The following is a 12,326-nucleotide window of genomic DNA, read 5'->3' as shown; positions in this document are numbered from 1 at the left end:
TTCCTATCTTCCACAGTTACTTGTTCTCAAGGATTAGACAGGCCGTAAAGTTTGATTTTGTTGTTTGGTTCATGAAAGTCATAATCACACCATTTTCTCAAACGGCCTAAGTCATGGTATTTAAACCTGAGGTGCGCAGGGAGAAGGCCACGTGACGAGGACGACAGCGGGGACCGGAGGGATGCCACTACAAGCTGAGAAACGCCCAGCACTGCCCGGCACCCCAGAAGCTGGAAAGAGACAAAGAAGGGTCCTCCCCAGAGCCTCCAGAGAGGGTCCCAGCCTGCACCTGATTTCCGACTTCTGGCCTCCAGAACTGGACAACAGTAAGTTCCTCCTGTTTGAAGCCACGTGGCTTGTGGTACTGTTAGAGCAAGTCAGGAAATGATAAAGATTTGGGCATTTCTTATTTTTCACAAAATACTCTGAAATCTAGCACTGTTATTGTCCTGGTTTGTTATAATGGAAGAGAGAAATTAAAATACAATGAAAGAGTAATGCATGACTTGCCTCCTATTGTGGTTGTTTGAAAAATAGTTCCAAATTTCAATTTAACCACGCAGAAAACAAAACTACAAAACTAAGAAACTCTTAGAAATAAGTTCTTCAATGTTTTATCATATTTGATAGCAGCTTTTTTTATTGGTTACAAAACCTAAGCCCATATACAAAATTAGGAACACATTTAGATGCCTCTTTTGAAAGAACGTTTTAGTTTTTTTTAACTGAGTTTAAAAAAAATAAAAACAATGCAATTTTTCAACACTGTTCTGAAAACTTAAAAGTGCAGCAATATACTTAGTTTCCTTTGTCTATGAAATGGTGCAATTCCAATTCCAAACTGATAAGGTCACAACAAATTGAATCAAGCAAATGCATACGTATGTCTGCACTACTTGATGCTAATGTCTTATGTTAGTTCGCACTTAAAACACAAGAGGAAACAGGAATCGGCACAGTAGAGGCCCAATTTAATCTCAATGTGTGCAAAATTTAAACGGTAACTGTCAGTAAGTAGTAGGGAGAGTCCAGAAGAAACTAAACTTGAAGGGGTACAATTCACAATATTGAGAAGATTTGGACTTTAAGGGTTTCACCGAAGTTTGTGACCTTAATTAGCTTTGACTTTGTTATTCCTACTTTTAGTGAACACCACATAGTTTCAAAAATTTCGACTACAGTGTCTGAACAGGATGCAGTTACCATATGAAGCTTTAACTCAAAATTTGGATAAAGAAAAAAGGCACAATGAACTTCAACTCAATTTTATGTGCACAAGAGTTGAAAAATCTGAGCCACCTTAAAGAGAAATTGATTCTAAAATTTATAAAACCTATAAATAATCAGAGGCCAAACCACTATATTAAAACAGATTCTCTAGCAAGTAAAAATCTTGCAGTTTAAACATACGCTTGTATCCATTTTAGATACAAGACAAAACTCACTCTTTAAAGTGGCTCCACCTTGGCAGATACATATATTTGTAATGAACGCACACCTGCTATGTGTTGTTTATCAGTGAAAACACCCCAGCTGATTCATGAAGCTCTGATGGCATCTGTCTCATCTTCATCACAGTAAATACACCCCCCATCGGATACTAGATTAGTTTAGATTTTTCTATCCCTTCACATCAATGCATTGGGAAATTATACCCAGTAAACAATAGCAACAAAACCATTTCTGTGACAGCACAAATTATTCAGTTTAAAAATTTTCAAATTCATATTCTTTCATTAATAACTGGGTCAGACAATTTACCGAAAGCAAGGACTTTACATAGTAATACCAAATTTTGCAGAATTGCTTAAAGATCACTGCAAATCAGGTTTATGTCAAATAACTGCAGATTATTCCTCTACACAGATCCTTGTCTGAATCTTTTAATATGTAAATATGCTTTTAGAGTAGGATCTGAATTAACTTTCCCAATACTCAAAGAATGAAGTTTTATAACACTTCTAAATAGTTGCTGGTTTGTTGCCAACCACATTATCAAAAGCACTGGTTACTAAGTAAAAAATATTTTAAGACTAAATTACAGTAAACATGAAAGCTCCACAGTTTAAACCCAATATAAATCAACCATATCCAATTATCAATTTAAAACAAAAAATATTAACTCCTGAAAGCTGAAAGCAAGATTTTTTTTAATTTTTATTTTTTAAACATCACCAATTGGTACTTCAGACCTTTGTTTTTTGTTGTTGTTTTAGATTTGTTTTTTTCTTTATAGTCAGGGACTCTTGCTTTCAACTTAAACAGAAGTTCAAGTCCGTAACAGGTTGCAGCTCAGGTAAAATACCATGCACAGCATTTGATTACTTCAAAACAGCAGGAACACACAGGCTGAAGTGAGTGGTCAAAGAGGGCTTGCTGTTCTCAAAAATTAGGTATAATGGCGAAAGCATTACCATCCATAGCTAAAGTTCTTCCTCCAACCCTGGCTTCTGAGGCAGATAATAAACACATCAATTACTGGTAGATGAAGCACAGTTTTTTTTTAAAACTTATCTGTTTAATCAATAACCAAGTTTCTTTTTTTAAGTTACTTTTTTGTTTGTCAGTTCCACCAATGAAAATCATTTGGCTTGTACTTTAAAATCTATTCTTCCACATAAAGAATATGAAAATATGTTTGTGGAGGACAATGATGGAGGCTCAGATCAGACTGCACCTCTTTAAAGTCTTCCAACGTGTATATGCATCATACCAAAGTGTCTTGATCCACAGCGCACCATTTTCCAAAGGAATATCAAGTGGGCAGCTGACATGCCACCACTATGGAATATTCTAAACTGGAGACTGCAGTTGTCAGCATGTGGCACCAGGGAACAGGGAAAAATAGGGTAGTTGAGATTGTTAAGGAGAATTCTAAAACAGTTTAGGAAATCATGCATATGCATTTACAGTCCATGTGATAGTAACTTTTGGCAACTGCAAAGTGACTGAGACATGGCTTGCTTTAGAAGCATCAAAACGAAGAGGCAAGTGTGTTTTGGAGCCTTTTGTTGTTCTTCTTCTTCTTGTCATTTGGTAGCCATCTGGTGGTGCTTCGTATTGAATTGGGAAAGATGCTGCACTCAACTGAACTTAAAAATTAAATTCTTTTGTTTGAAGGTTGGCTGTTGGGTCAAAATTGTAAGTACCTCCTTGTGTTGCTTCAGGAATGAGGCTAGGATCTTCATCAATCTATAAAAAACAAAAAGTCCTTATTATGTTAAGATACTACATGTTACAGTATAAGCAGAACTTCTTATGAGAGTTCTATTCAAATGCTGTAAAATCATTCTGTATGTTTCAATCAATAGAAATATTTAAATCAATAATATTAAGAAATTTAACAATTTATTTATTTAAAAGATTTTATTTATTTGACAGACAGAGGTCACAAGTAGGCAGAGAGGCAGGCAGAGAGAGAGAGAAAGAGGAGGAAGCAGGCTCTCCACTGAGCAGGAAGCCCGATTCGGGGCTTGATCCCAGGACCCTGGGATCATGACCTGAGCCGAAGGTAGAGGCTTTAACCCACTGAGTCACCCAGGTGCCCCAACAATTTATTTTTTTTTAAGATTTATTTATTTTAGAGAGAGTGCAGGTGTGCCAGCTGTTGGGGAGGGGAGGGCAGAGGGAGAGAAAATCTCCAGCAGGATTCCCTGCTGACTTCTAAGCCCAAAGGGGATCTCAATCTCATTACCTGAGCCAAAATCAAGAGTCCAAGAGCTAGACTCTCAACCAACCAAGCTATCCAGGTGCCCCAAGTAATTTAACAATTTAATTAAACTGAACATTTAAAAAGTGCTCCAATTTTTTTATCCCCTCCCCCATCCCTAGTCCATTCTTAAGCTTCTGTACCTGTAGATTTATTTTACCTATCTGAACACACATCATTTCTATAATTACAGTTGACCCTTGAACAATACGGGGGCAAGGGGCACTAACCCCTCCCCAATGCAGAGTCAAAAATCCAAGTATAACTTCTGACTCCCCCAAATTTAACTATGGAAAGCCTACTGTTGACTAGAAGCCTTACTGATAAACATAAACAGTTGATTAGCACTTATTTTGTATATGTATTATATGCTGTATTTTTAAAGGGATTTATTTTTTTTTAAAGCCTTTATTTATTTATTTGACAGACAGAGATCACAAGTAGGCAGAGAGGCAGGCAGAAGAGAGAGGGGTAAGCAGGCTCCCTGCTGAGCAGAGAGCCCGATGCGGGGCTTGATCCCAGGACGCTGAGATCATGACCTGAGCTGAAGGCAGACGCTTAACCCACTGAGCCACCCAGGTACCCCTATATACTGTATTTTTATAATGAAGTATGCTAGAGAAAAGAAAATATTACTAAGAAAATTCTAAGAAGGAGAAAATATATTTTTTGGAAAGATTTTATTTATTTGAGAGAGACAAAGAGAGAGAGACCATGAGCAGGGGGAGAGGAAGAGGGACAAGCAGACTCTCCACTGAGTGTGGAGGCCCACACGGGGCTCGATCCCAGGACCCTAAAATTATGACCTGAGGTGGTCAGATGCTTAACTGACTGAGTCACTCAGTGCTCCAGAAAATACATTTACAGTACTGTACTGTATTCATAAAAAACAAAAACCAGGGGCGCCTGGGTGGCTCAGTGGGTTAAAGCTCTGCCTTTGGCTCAGGTCATGATCCCAGTGTCCTGGAATCGAGCCCCACATCAGGCTCTCTGCTTAGGAGGGAGCCTGCTTCCTCCTCTCTCTCTCTGCCTGCCTCTCTGCCTCCTTGTGATCTCTGTCTGTCAAATAAATAAATAAATCCTTAAAAAAAAAAAAACCCAAAACCAAAGAAAAGCTACCTATAAGTGGACCTGTGCAGTTCAAACACTTGTTCAAGAGTCAACTGTACTATTTCTTCCCATTTAACAGATTACAAATGCAACAAGAAGTGTTTTTTGTTTTTGTTTTTTTTTTTTTTTTTAAGTAATTTTTATGGGGCTCAAACTTTTAACCCTGAGATCAAGAGTCTCATGATTTACTGACTGGGCCAGCCAGGTGCCCCTCAAAGACCTATTTTTGCATTTTTACCTTGTAATGATGTTTCAAACACAGTATTTTTTTTTTTAAAAGCTGACTGATGGGCTTCTGGGTGGCTCAGTTGGTTAAGCATCTACCTTTGGCTCAGGTCATGATCCTGGAGTCTTGGGATTGAGCTGGGAGTCAGGCTCCCTGCTCAGTGGGGAGTCTGTTTCTCCTCTCTCCCTGGCCCTCCCGCCCTTTTGCACTCTCTCTGTCAAATAAATAAAATCTTAAAATTAAAACAAAACAAAACAAACCAAAAAAAACTCACTGATGGAAAACAATCATTACTTTTTAAAAATTTAGATTATTAAAAATAACTAGAGAATGCCACCTCAAGAATATCTGATAGAAATATAAACTTGTCGTATTAATGATAAAAGGAAAATTCTTAGCAAACTTACAGTATGTATAGGTTTTAATGCATATCCAGGCATAATGCATACTTACATCATCACCAGAGAAATACTGATCTATGATTTCAAATGCTAATTTATATATGTCTTCGTTTTCATGTTGCTGTAAAACTTCAATTTTCTCCAAGCCTGATAAAAACAAAAATATCTAATAATTAAGCAGACACAAATAAAAACTGTTCATTTTCACCACGGAAAATATGAAAGAACTCAGAACACCTTCCCACCACTCTCCAAAGATAACAGTTTTCTAAAAAACAGATAAAACTCTGAGCTTCTCTGGTTGGAGGACCTGTATCTCACTAATTTCTTCCTCTCTACAAACCCCTGAAGTACACTTGTATCTGAGGCAGAAGGTTTAAGAAAACACCTAAGCACTCCATCTGACAGACAAGGAAGCTATGGTCCAGAGATGTAAAGCGATTTACTGCTGGCTGCGTGGCAAGTTAGTGACAGACCTTGAACCAAGGCCTCCCCAGACTGTTTCAGTGGAAGTACACTACCTCATATAGTAATTTTTAACTTTCTCTTTGTTTTCCAAATGTTACTACTTTTATATAACAAGTTTTCAGAAACTTCATGATTGACTCATATAAACAGAAGACAAAGCTTTAAATTTTGAAATAATTAAATAGGGTCCTTATCTCCTATAACCATAATGAAACTGGGAAACAATTTTCCAGAACTGTAGAAGGCTTTCATTTTTATTCTCAATATATTTACTCCATGCATCAGATGCACAAGTCTATACATTTAAATCCTTAACAGTATTCTTCCTTGAGATGTCTTTTTAAATAGGTTATTTTGAAATAGTTGCATTTTTTCTTTACATAGTAATATAAAACCCAGAAAAATGGGACTATAGGTGACAAAGATAATGGATGTAAAGTTGTTTATATAATTATAAAATACTAAATAAATGTGTATCCTAACTATAACTATACCTCCCATAGACCAAAACAACTATATTGATAAAAAGCTGAAGAGTTACAATTCTGCAGTTTAAAGTTTCTGGAGGTAAACTGTTCTGTATTAGACTACAATGCTAATTTCAAATTATCTCAAAATATCTTAAAACCAGAATGAACAGTGAATTAATAGTATGAAGATCTACTTCTATGACCATAGATTAAACTCCTTAACATCTCTAGGATAATTTCTTCTTGTTATTAAGAGAATACTTTCAGTCCGAATATTTTATGATGCTATTACGTTTGCTTTCTCTTAAAAAATAAAATGGGTAGTATAACTACACGTAATAACAAGATATAGAAAATAAAACATCACAACAGAATGAGTTAATTTAAGGTTTGGGCAATTTAGTACATAATGAACAGGTACCTTTAAAAATAAAACTTTAAAAATATATTTCATATGTCATTACCAGAGAAATAATTAATATAGTGTTTGAAATCACAGTTTTCTCATTAAAATGTCGAAGTAACTTCTGTGGTAGTAAGTTCAGCATGCAGCTCTAGCAATCTAAGACTGAAATAAAATATCTAGATGACTCTGGAATCATTAACCTTTGCCAACAACATAGAACAGTATTTCACGAAGTATGGTCCACAGAATCACATGATATTAGGTGTAACATAAAAGAAGTGTTTCAGTGTGGCCGACTCTAAGTTTAACAAAGCTTGTAAGTTTCTCTGCTATAGTGGTTCTCCAGCTTTGAATTTGCTCTCAGGCACTATGGCTTCAAGAGGAGTGTTTATGTTACCTAAAAAGCAACATAAACCTCTAGGAAGGCACAGAATGACCTTCACAACCAGTTTTTCCAAAGTATGGATTAACGCTTGCTGGAAAATCTTCCTGGAATGCTAACATGGCAACAAAGGACAGCAACATACTTTGATGATGGAACAGCAGTGTTTCCTGACAGTTTTCTTCCTAATTAGCTGTCTTTAAAGGAGCTACTGTTTCAGCATTCCAGTGCTCAACTATTTCTCTTCAATCCACTCTTACCTCCACATTCTTCTATGATTTCAGCTATTGTGCTTGCTTCATCACCAGCCATTATCAGAATGTTTTTCAGACCATCGAGGACCACCTGAACAACTTGAGAATCTTTCACAGATAGTAAATTACAGAATGGTGGTATTACATTCTGCTGTACAAGGTACTCAACCTAGGCAACAAAGGAAAGATTTTTATTCATATAATTATCTTTTCCCCCAAAAGAACACAGCATAGGACTTATAAACAATCCGCAGCTCCTAAACATAAAAGAGCAGTATACTTTTCAGTATTAACAATCCTAACAGTTTCTCCATACTCACTTGATCTTTTCTGCCACTTATCGTTAGGTTGCTAATTGCCCAAGCAGCTTCTTTTTGTGTTCCAAAGTCCCCCTGAAGGTTAAAAAAGAAACGATTACATGAATTCTTTATTCGAAAAATCTTGGTTATAATATATTAATGTACATGATAAACTTATAATACCACTGACCTTAGCAAGCTGATGAATAATCATAGGAATTAATCCCGCATCTATTACAGCTTGAACTTGTTGCTGGTTGCCTGCTGTTATGTTGGAAAGGAACCACACTGCTTCCTATAATTGAACAAAATACAAGGTACCTTTGTTTGAAAAATTACTTTTAATGCATTTATATTTTTATTTTAATGTAGTTTACATATACTATAACAAAATCACTTGAGTTCCATTGGGGGAATGTATCCAAAAAGCAAATAGGTGACACATAATCTCTCATTTTAAACAAGTTATAAACCAAACGTCTACCCATAATATTTGGACCCCAATAACCTAGTATTTATCTATCCAATAAAACATATGCCTATAAAAGCTAGACCAATTATTTTATTTTATTTTTAAAGATTTTATTTATTTATTTGACACAGAGAGAGAGAGAGCGAGAGAGAGAGAGAGCGAGCACAAGTAGGCAGAGAGGCAGGCAGAGGGAGAGGGAAGCAGGCTCCCTGCTGAGCAGAGAGCAGAGGCTTAACCCACTGAGCCACTCAGGTGCCCCCCAGACCCCTATTTTAGACAATGGTAATATGGCATTGAAAAAAACAAACAAAAACCCTAACTCATGCAGCTTACATTTCTGGTGCTTAAGGTCCCTCTAAAAAGATAAGGACAGAAATAAATAAAAGACTCAATTTCCTAATAGTCTGTGAAAACTTCTAGGAAAGAATTGTTTTATTATAAAAATAATTACTTGGGAGACATATTTAGAAATTAAGTACCTGATTAGTCTGGAATGGGTCTATATAACAAATTTTATTATAACCTTAAAGAATTTGTAAGTCACAAACCAGCAGGTTCTATTTCAATTTCAGTGTCAAATATTGTCTCTTCTTCTACAATTAAAAAAGTTCACTATAAATATTTTGCCATCCAATTGTGGTAAGATGTTAAGGACTGGTAAATCAGTGTTTAGAGTATATGGGATACTATTCTTACAAATTTCCCATAGATTTGAAAAATTTCAAACTAAAATGCTGAGGGAATATGGGGCGCCTGGGTGGCTTAGTTGGTTAGGTGTCTGACTCCTGATTTGGGCTCAGGTCATGATTTCAGGGTCCTGGGATTGAGCCTCATGTTAGGCTCTGCACTCAGAGGGGAGTCTGGGATTCTCTCCCTTCCTTGGCCTCTCATGCCCCCGCTGCCACCACACCGCACTCACTCGTGTGTGCTCTCTCAAATAAACAAATCTTTTTTAAAAAATGCTGAGGGAATACAATAGAGTTTTATCCCAAGTGCAAATAACACAAATGCTCAAGTTGAAAAACTTCTGAGGAGACTAACTGGCTGCTAAGGCTGAGTAGGTAACTATATGAACCATTTTTCTTTCCCCCATGATACCTTCACTTAGAGCATATCGATCACAGGCCAGAACTTCTCTGCACCCACTTCTGTCCGGCTTCCTCACTTCTCAGCTCTGTTTCCAATTATGGAATACATTTTAGCTGTAAAAATCACCTATATTATTGAAATTTCTACAGTAAAAATAACTGGCCCAGAGTCTAAAAGACTCTGGCTTCTTTCCCTTCATTGGAACAAATGTATTCATAAAATACGCTTTTTGACAACATACTTTTCTTAAGAATCCAACTGTCAAATTATAGTTGGGTAACTATATAAATATAGCTATGACACAGAAGAAATGATCAGTTATGTTGGTTTTGGGGATGGTGGCATTTCAGGAAGATAAAACTACATTAGACTAAATGCAAATCAAAACCACAAGACATCATTTCACAGCTACTAGGGTGGCTATAATAATAATTTAAAAAAAGGAATTGGAACCTTCATACAGTGCTTGTGGAAACGTAAAATGGTACAGCCGCTATGGAAAACAATTTGGCAGTTCCTCAAAAAGCTAAACATAGAGTTACCATATGACTGGGCAGTTCTACTCCTAGATATATACCCAAGAGAACTGAAAGCAGGGACCCAAATAGACACTTGCTTGCCAGTGTTCATTGCAACATTATTCACAACAGCCAAAAGGTAGAAAAACTCCAAGTGTCCATCAACAGATGAATGGATAAACAGAATGTGGTATATATATATGTACAGTGGAATATTTGTTCAGCTATAAAAAGAAACGAAGTTCTGATACATGCTCCAACATGGATGGACCTTAAAAAAATTAATGCAATGTGAAATAAGGCAGACATAAAAGGAATTAAGTACTTAAGTATATATTTAACAATTAACAATTAAGTTTGTATATCAACTCTGAGATTTTTAAAAAAGACTTTTTGATCCTTTAATTTAAGCACTGCCTCTTTTGGTCCAACCTAATTTCACAGGGAGATTAAATTATGATCTCTATATTTATAAAAGATACCAGGCATCCAATGAGAGATTTTGTATGTATTCTTGCTTAGTGGCTACTACTTTACTGACTCTTGCTACTGCCCAATCTATTTTAATAAAAACACTGGTTATTTTATCAGGGGAGCACTTATAACAAAATAACTGCAGGGGTGATTTGAAATAATTCTCATCTTAACTATAGTGGTATTGAAGACAATCATGATCAAATAAATATCAACAGAAAACAAGGGAACAGTTAAAAATGAAATATACAGAGAGAAAGAAATGAACCAGTGAGGCAATTATATGCCTTACCTTATTTATCTTCTCTTTTGGATGTGATAAGAGATTTGGGAAGTGTGACAGGACATCGCAGTTAAGAACAACCTGGGTCTGCTCATCAGTACCAGTCACTATGTTGCCAACTGCTCTGAGTGCTGCTGTCTAGGTGGGGATAAAAAACACTATAAATTTATTTGTTTATGATGAAGCGGGTTCTTTATTTTTCACAATCCTGAGAAAATGTAAAAATGCAAGGGGCAAATGATTGGCACTTAATGTATTCTTAGACAAAGTACTATGTAGAACTGAGAGGCAATTTTGAATTTTAAACAAGTCTTGTAAAAAATGGAAATGTATAGAAAAATTATGTGAAAAACTGCTGAAAAGATTCAAATACTAAAAAGAAATGAAAATTTAAAAAGTAAACTTTCATTTTAACAACAGCTATTTTTAAAATTATTACTTAATTAGTACCACAGAAATAGATTAATAAAGGCCTGTAATGGGCACATATTTCCATCTAGACAGTCACTTTGGCAGAAGTGAAGTGAGTATCTCTATCAGGCACCTACTCCTAATTAGAGTGAGGAGAAATGAGAGATAAGGAAATGCAGTTAGGATGCTGTTACAATTATTTGGAGGGGAAAAAAAGAGTCTTGAACTAAATCAGTGGCTCTAGATAGATAAGGGGCAGACAGATTTGAAAGCTATATAATAAGAATTAACAGGACTCTGTATGGCGGGGAAATGAAAGGAGGCATCAAGGTTTCAAGCTTGGACAATGTGTTCTACTGAAAGGGGATATAAAAAAGAGGAGCAGGTTTGCTATTGTCATTCTGAAACACTGCAAAGAATCTGGGTGAGATAAAGATTTGGAAACCAACAAAATCAGGTTCAGTAAAACAGAGGAGAAATATGGAAGATATGTGCAGATCTTATACATATCTTAAACAGAAATATGGAAGACAGAACTGGAGCCTGGTTGTTCAAGTTAACAGGTTATATAAAAAACACAATTCTATACAAGTAGGAAAAATAAGATACTTACTTGAACTTTCACTTCCTGGTGGCTCAGAAGGGGCACAAGAAATGGCACAACCCCTGAATCAATAACCATCTGTATCTGCTCATTACCTCCATCTGTCAGGTATGACAGAGCCCAAACAGTATCTACAAGAATCTAAAGAAAGTAAGAAAGAATTATCAGCTTAGGTATTTGTTTGAATGCTTAAAATACATTAACATACCTCAGAGGTGATAACATAAAAAGTAATTACACTTTATTTTTTAGTTTGGTGGCAAAGTATCTGCTTACCTGATAAATCTACTCAGCAGCAGAGAACTCTCTCAATGCCTACCTCAGACCATTCTCCACAAAAATGAGACAAGTCTGAGACTTGTCTCACTAACGTCTACACTAACTTCTGCATTTATATATCAGACAGATGAATTGGAAAACAGGCAGAGGGGCGTCTGGGTGGGGTCACCTGGGCACCTGAGTTGGATAAGAATCTGCCCTCAGCTCAGGTCACGATCTCAGACCCCTGGGATTGAGCCCCACATCAGGCTCCCTACTTAGTGGGGAGTCTGCTTCTCCCTCTGCCTCTTCTCCCTGCTTGCATGCTCCCTCTCTCTCTCTCAATAAATAAATAAATGAAATCTTAAAAACATACAAATAAACAAATACAGTCCACACCTTCAGCATTATTGGGAGTCAGAGAATACTACAAATTTCAAATTACCTGTAAGAAAAGAAAAAATTAAAATCTAGTTTTTGTTTGGGCCTCCT

At 36.3% G+C, this 12,326-nt stretch overlaps 1 protein-coding gene across 1 annotated transcript in view; it reads right to left on the bottom strand.

Annotated features, from left to right (window-relative positions):
• Nucleotides 1-617: 617 nt before the first annotated feature.
• Nucleotides 618-12,326, bottom strand: part of KPNA3 (karyopherin subunit alpha 3) — a 102,144-nt gene continuing 90,435 nt past the window's right edge. The window contains exons 11-17 of the mRNA XM_044249680.1: nt 11,586-11,717; nt 10,571-10,699; nt 7,916-8,020; nt 7,747-7,818; nt 7,433-7,595; nt 5,499-5,593; nt 618-3,192 (exon numbers count right to left, since the gene is read on the bottom strand). Coding sequence (XP_044105615.1) covers nt 3,094-3,192; nt 5,499-5,593; nt 7,433-7,595; nt 7,747-7,818; nt 7,916-8,020; nt 10,571-10,699; nt 11,586-11,717 — 795 coding nt within the window. The 3' untranslated portion in view covers nt 618-3,093. The remainder of the gene's footprint in view (nt 3,193-5,498; nt 5,594-7,432; nt 7,596-7,746; nt 7,819-7,915; nt 8,021-10,570; nt 10,700-11,585; nt 11,718-12,326) is intronic.

Source organism: Neovison vison, chromosome 5 (assembly GCF_020171115.1).
Source record: "Neovison vison isolate M4711 chromosome 5, ASM_NN_V1, whole genome shotgun sequence".
Lineage (NCBI taxonomy): Eukaryota > Metazoa > Chordata > Mammalia > Carnivora > Mustelidae > Neogale > Neogale vison.
Note: the sequence above shows the minus strand (reverse complement) of the source record. Positions and strands in the feature narration are given on the sequence as shown.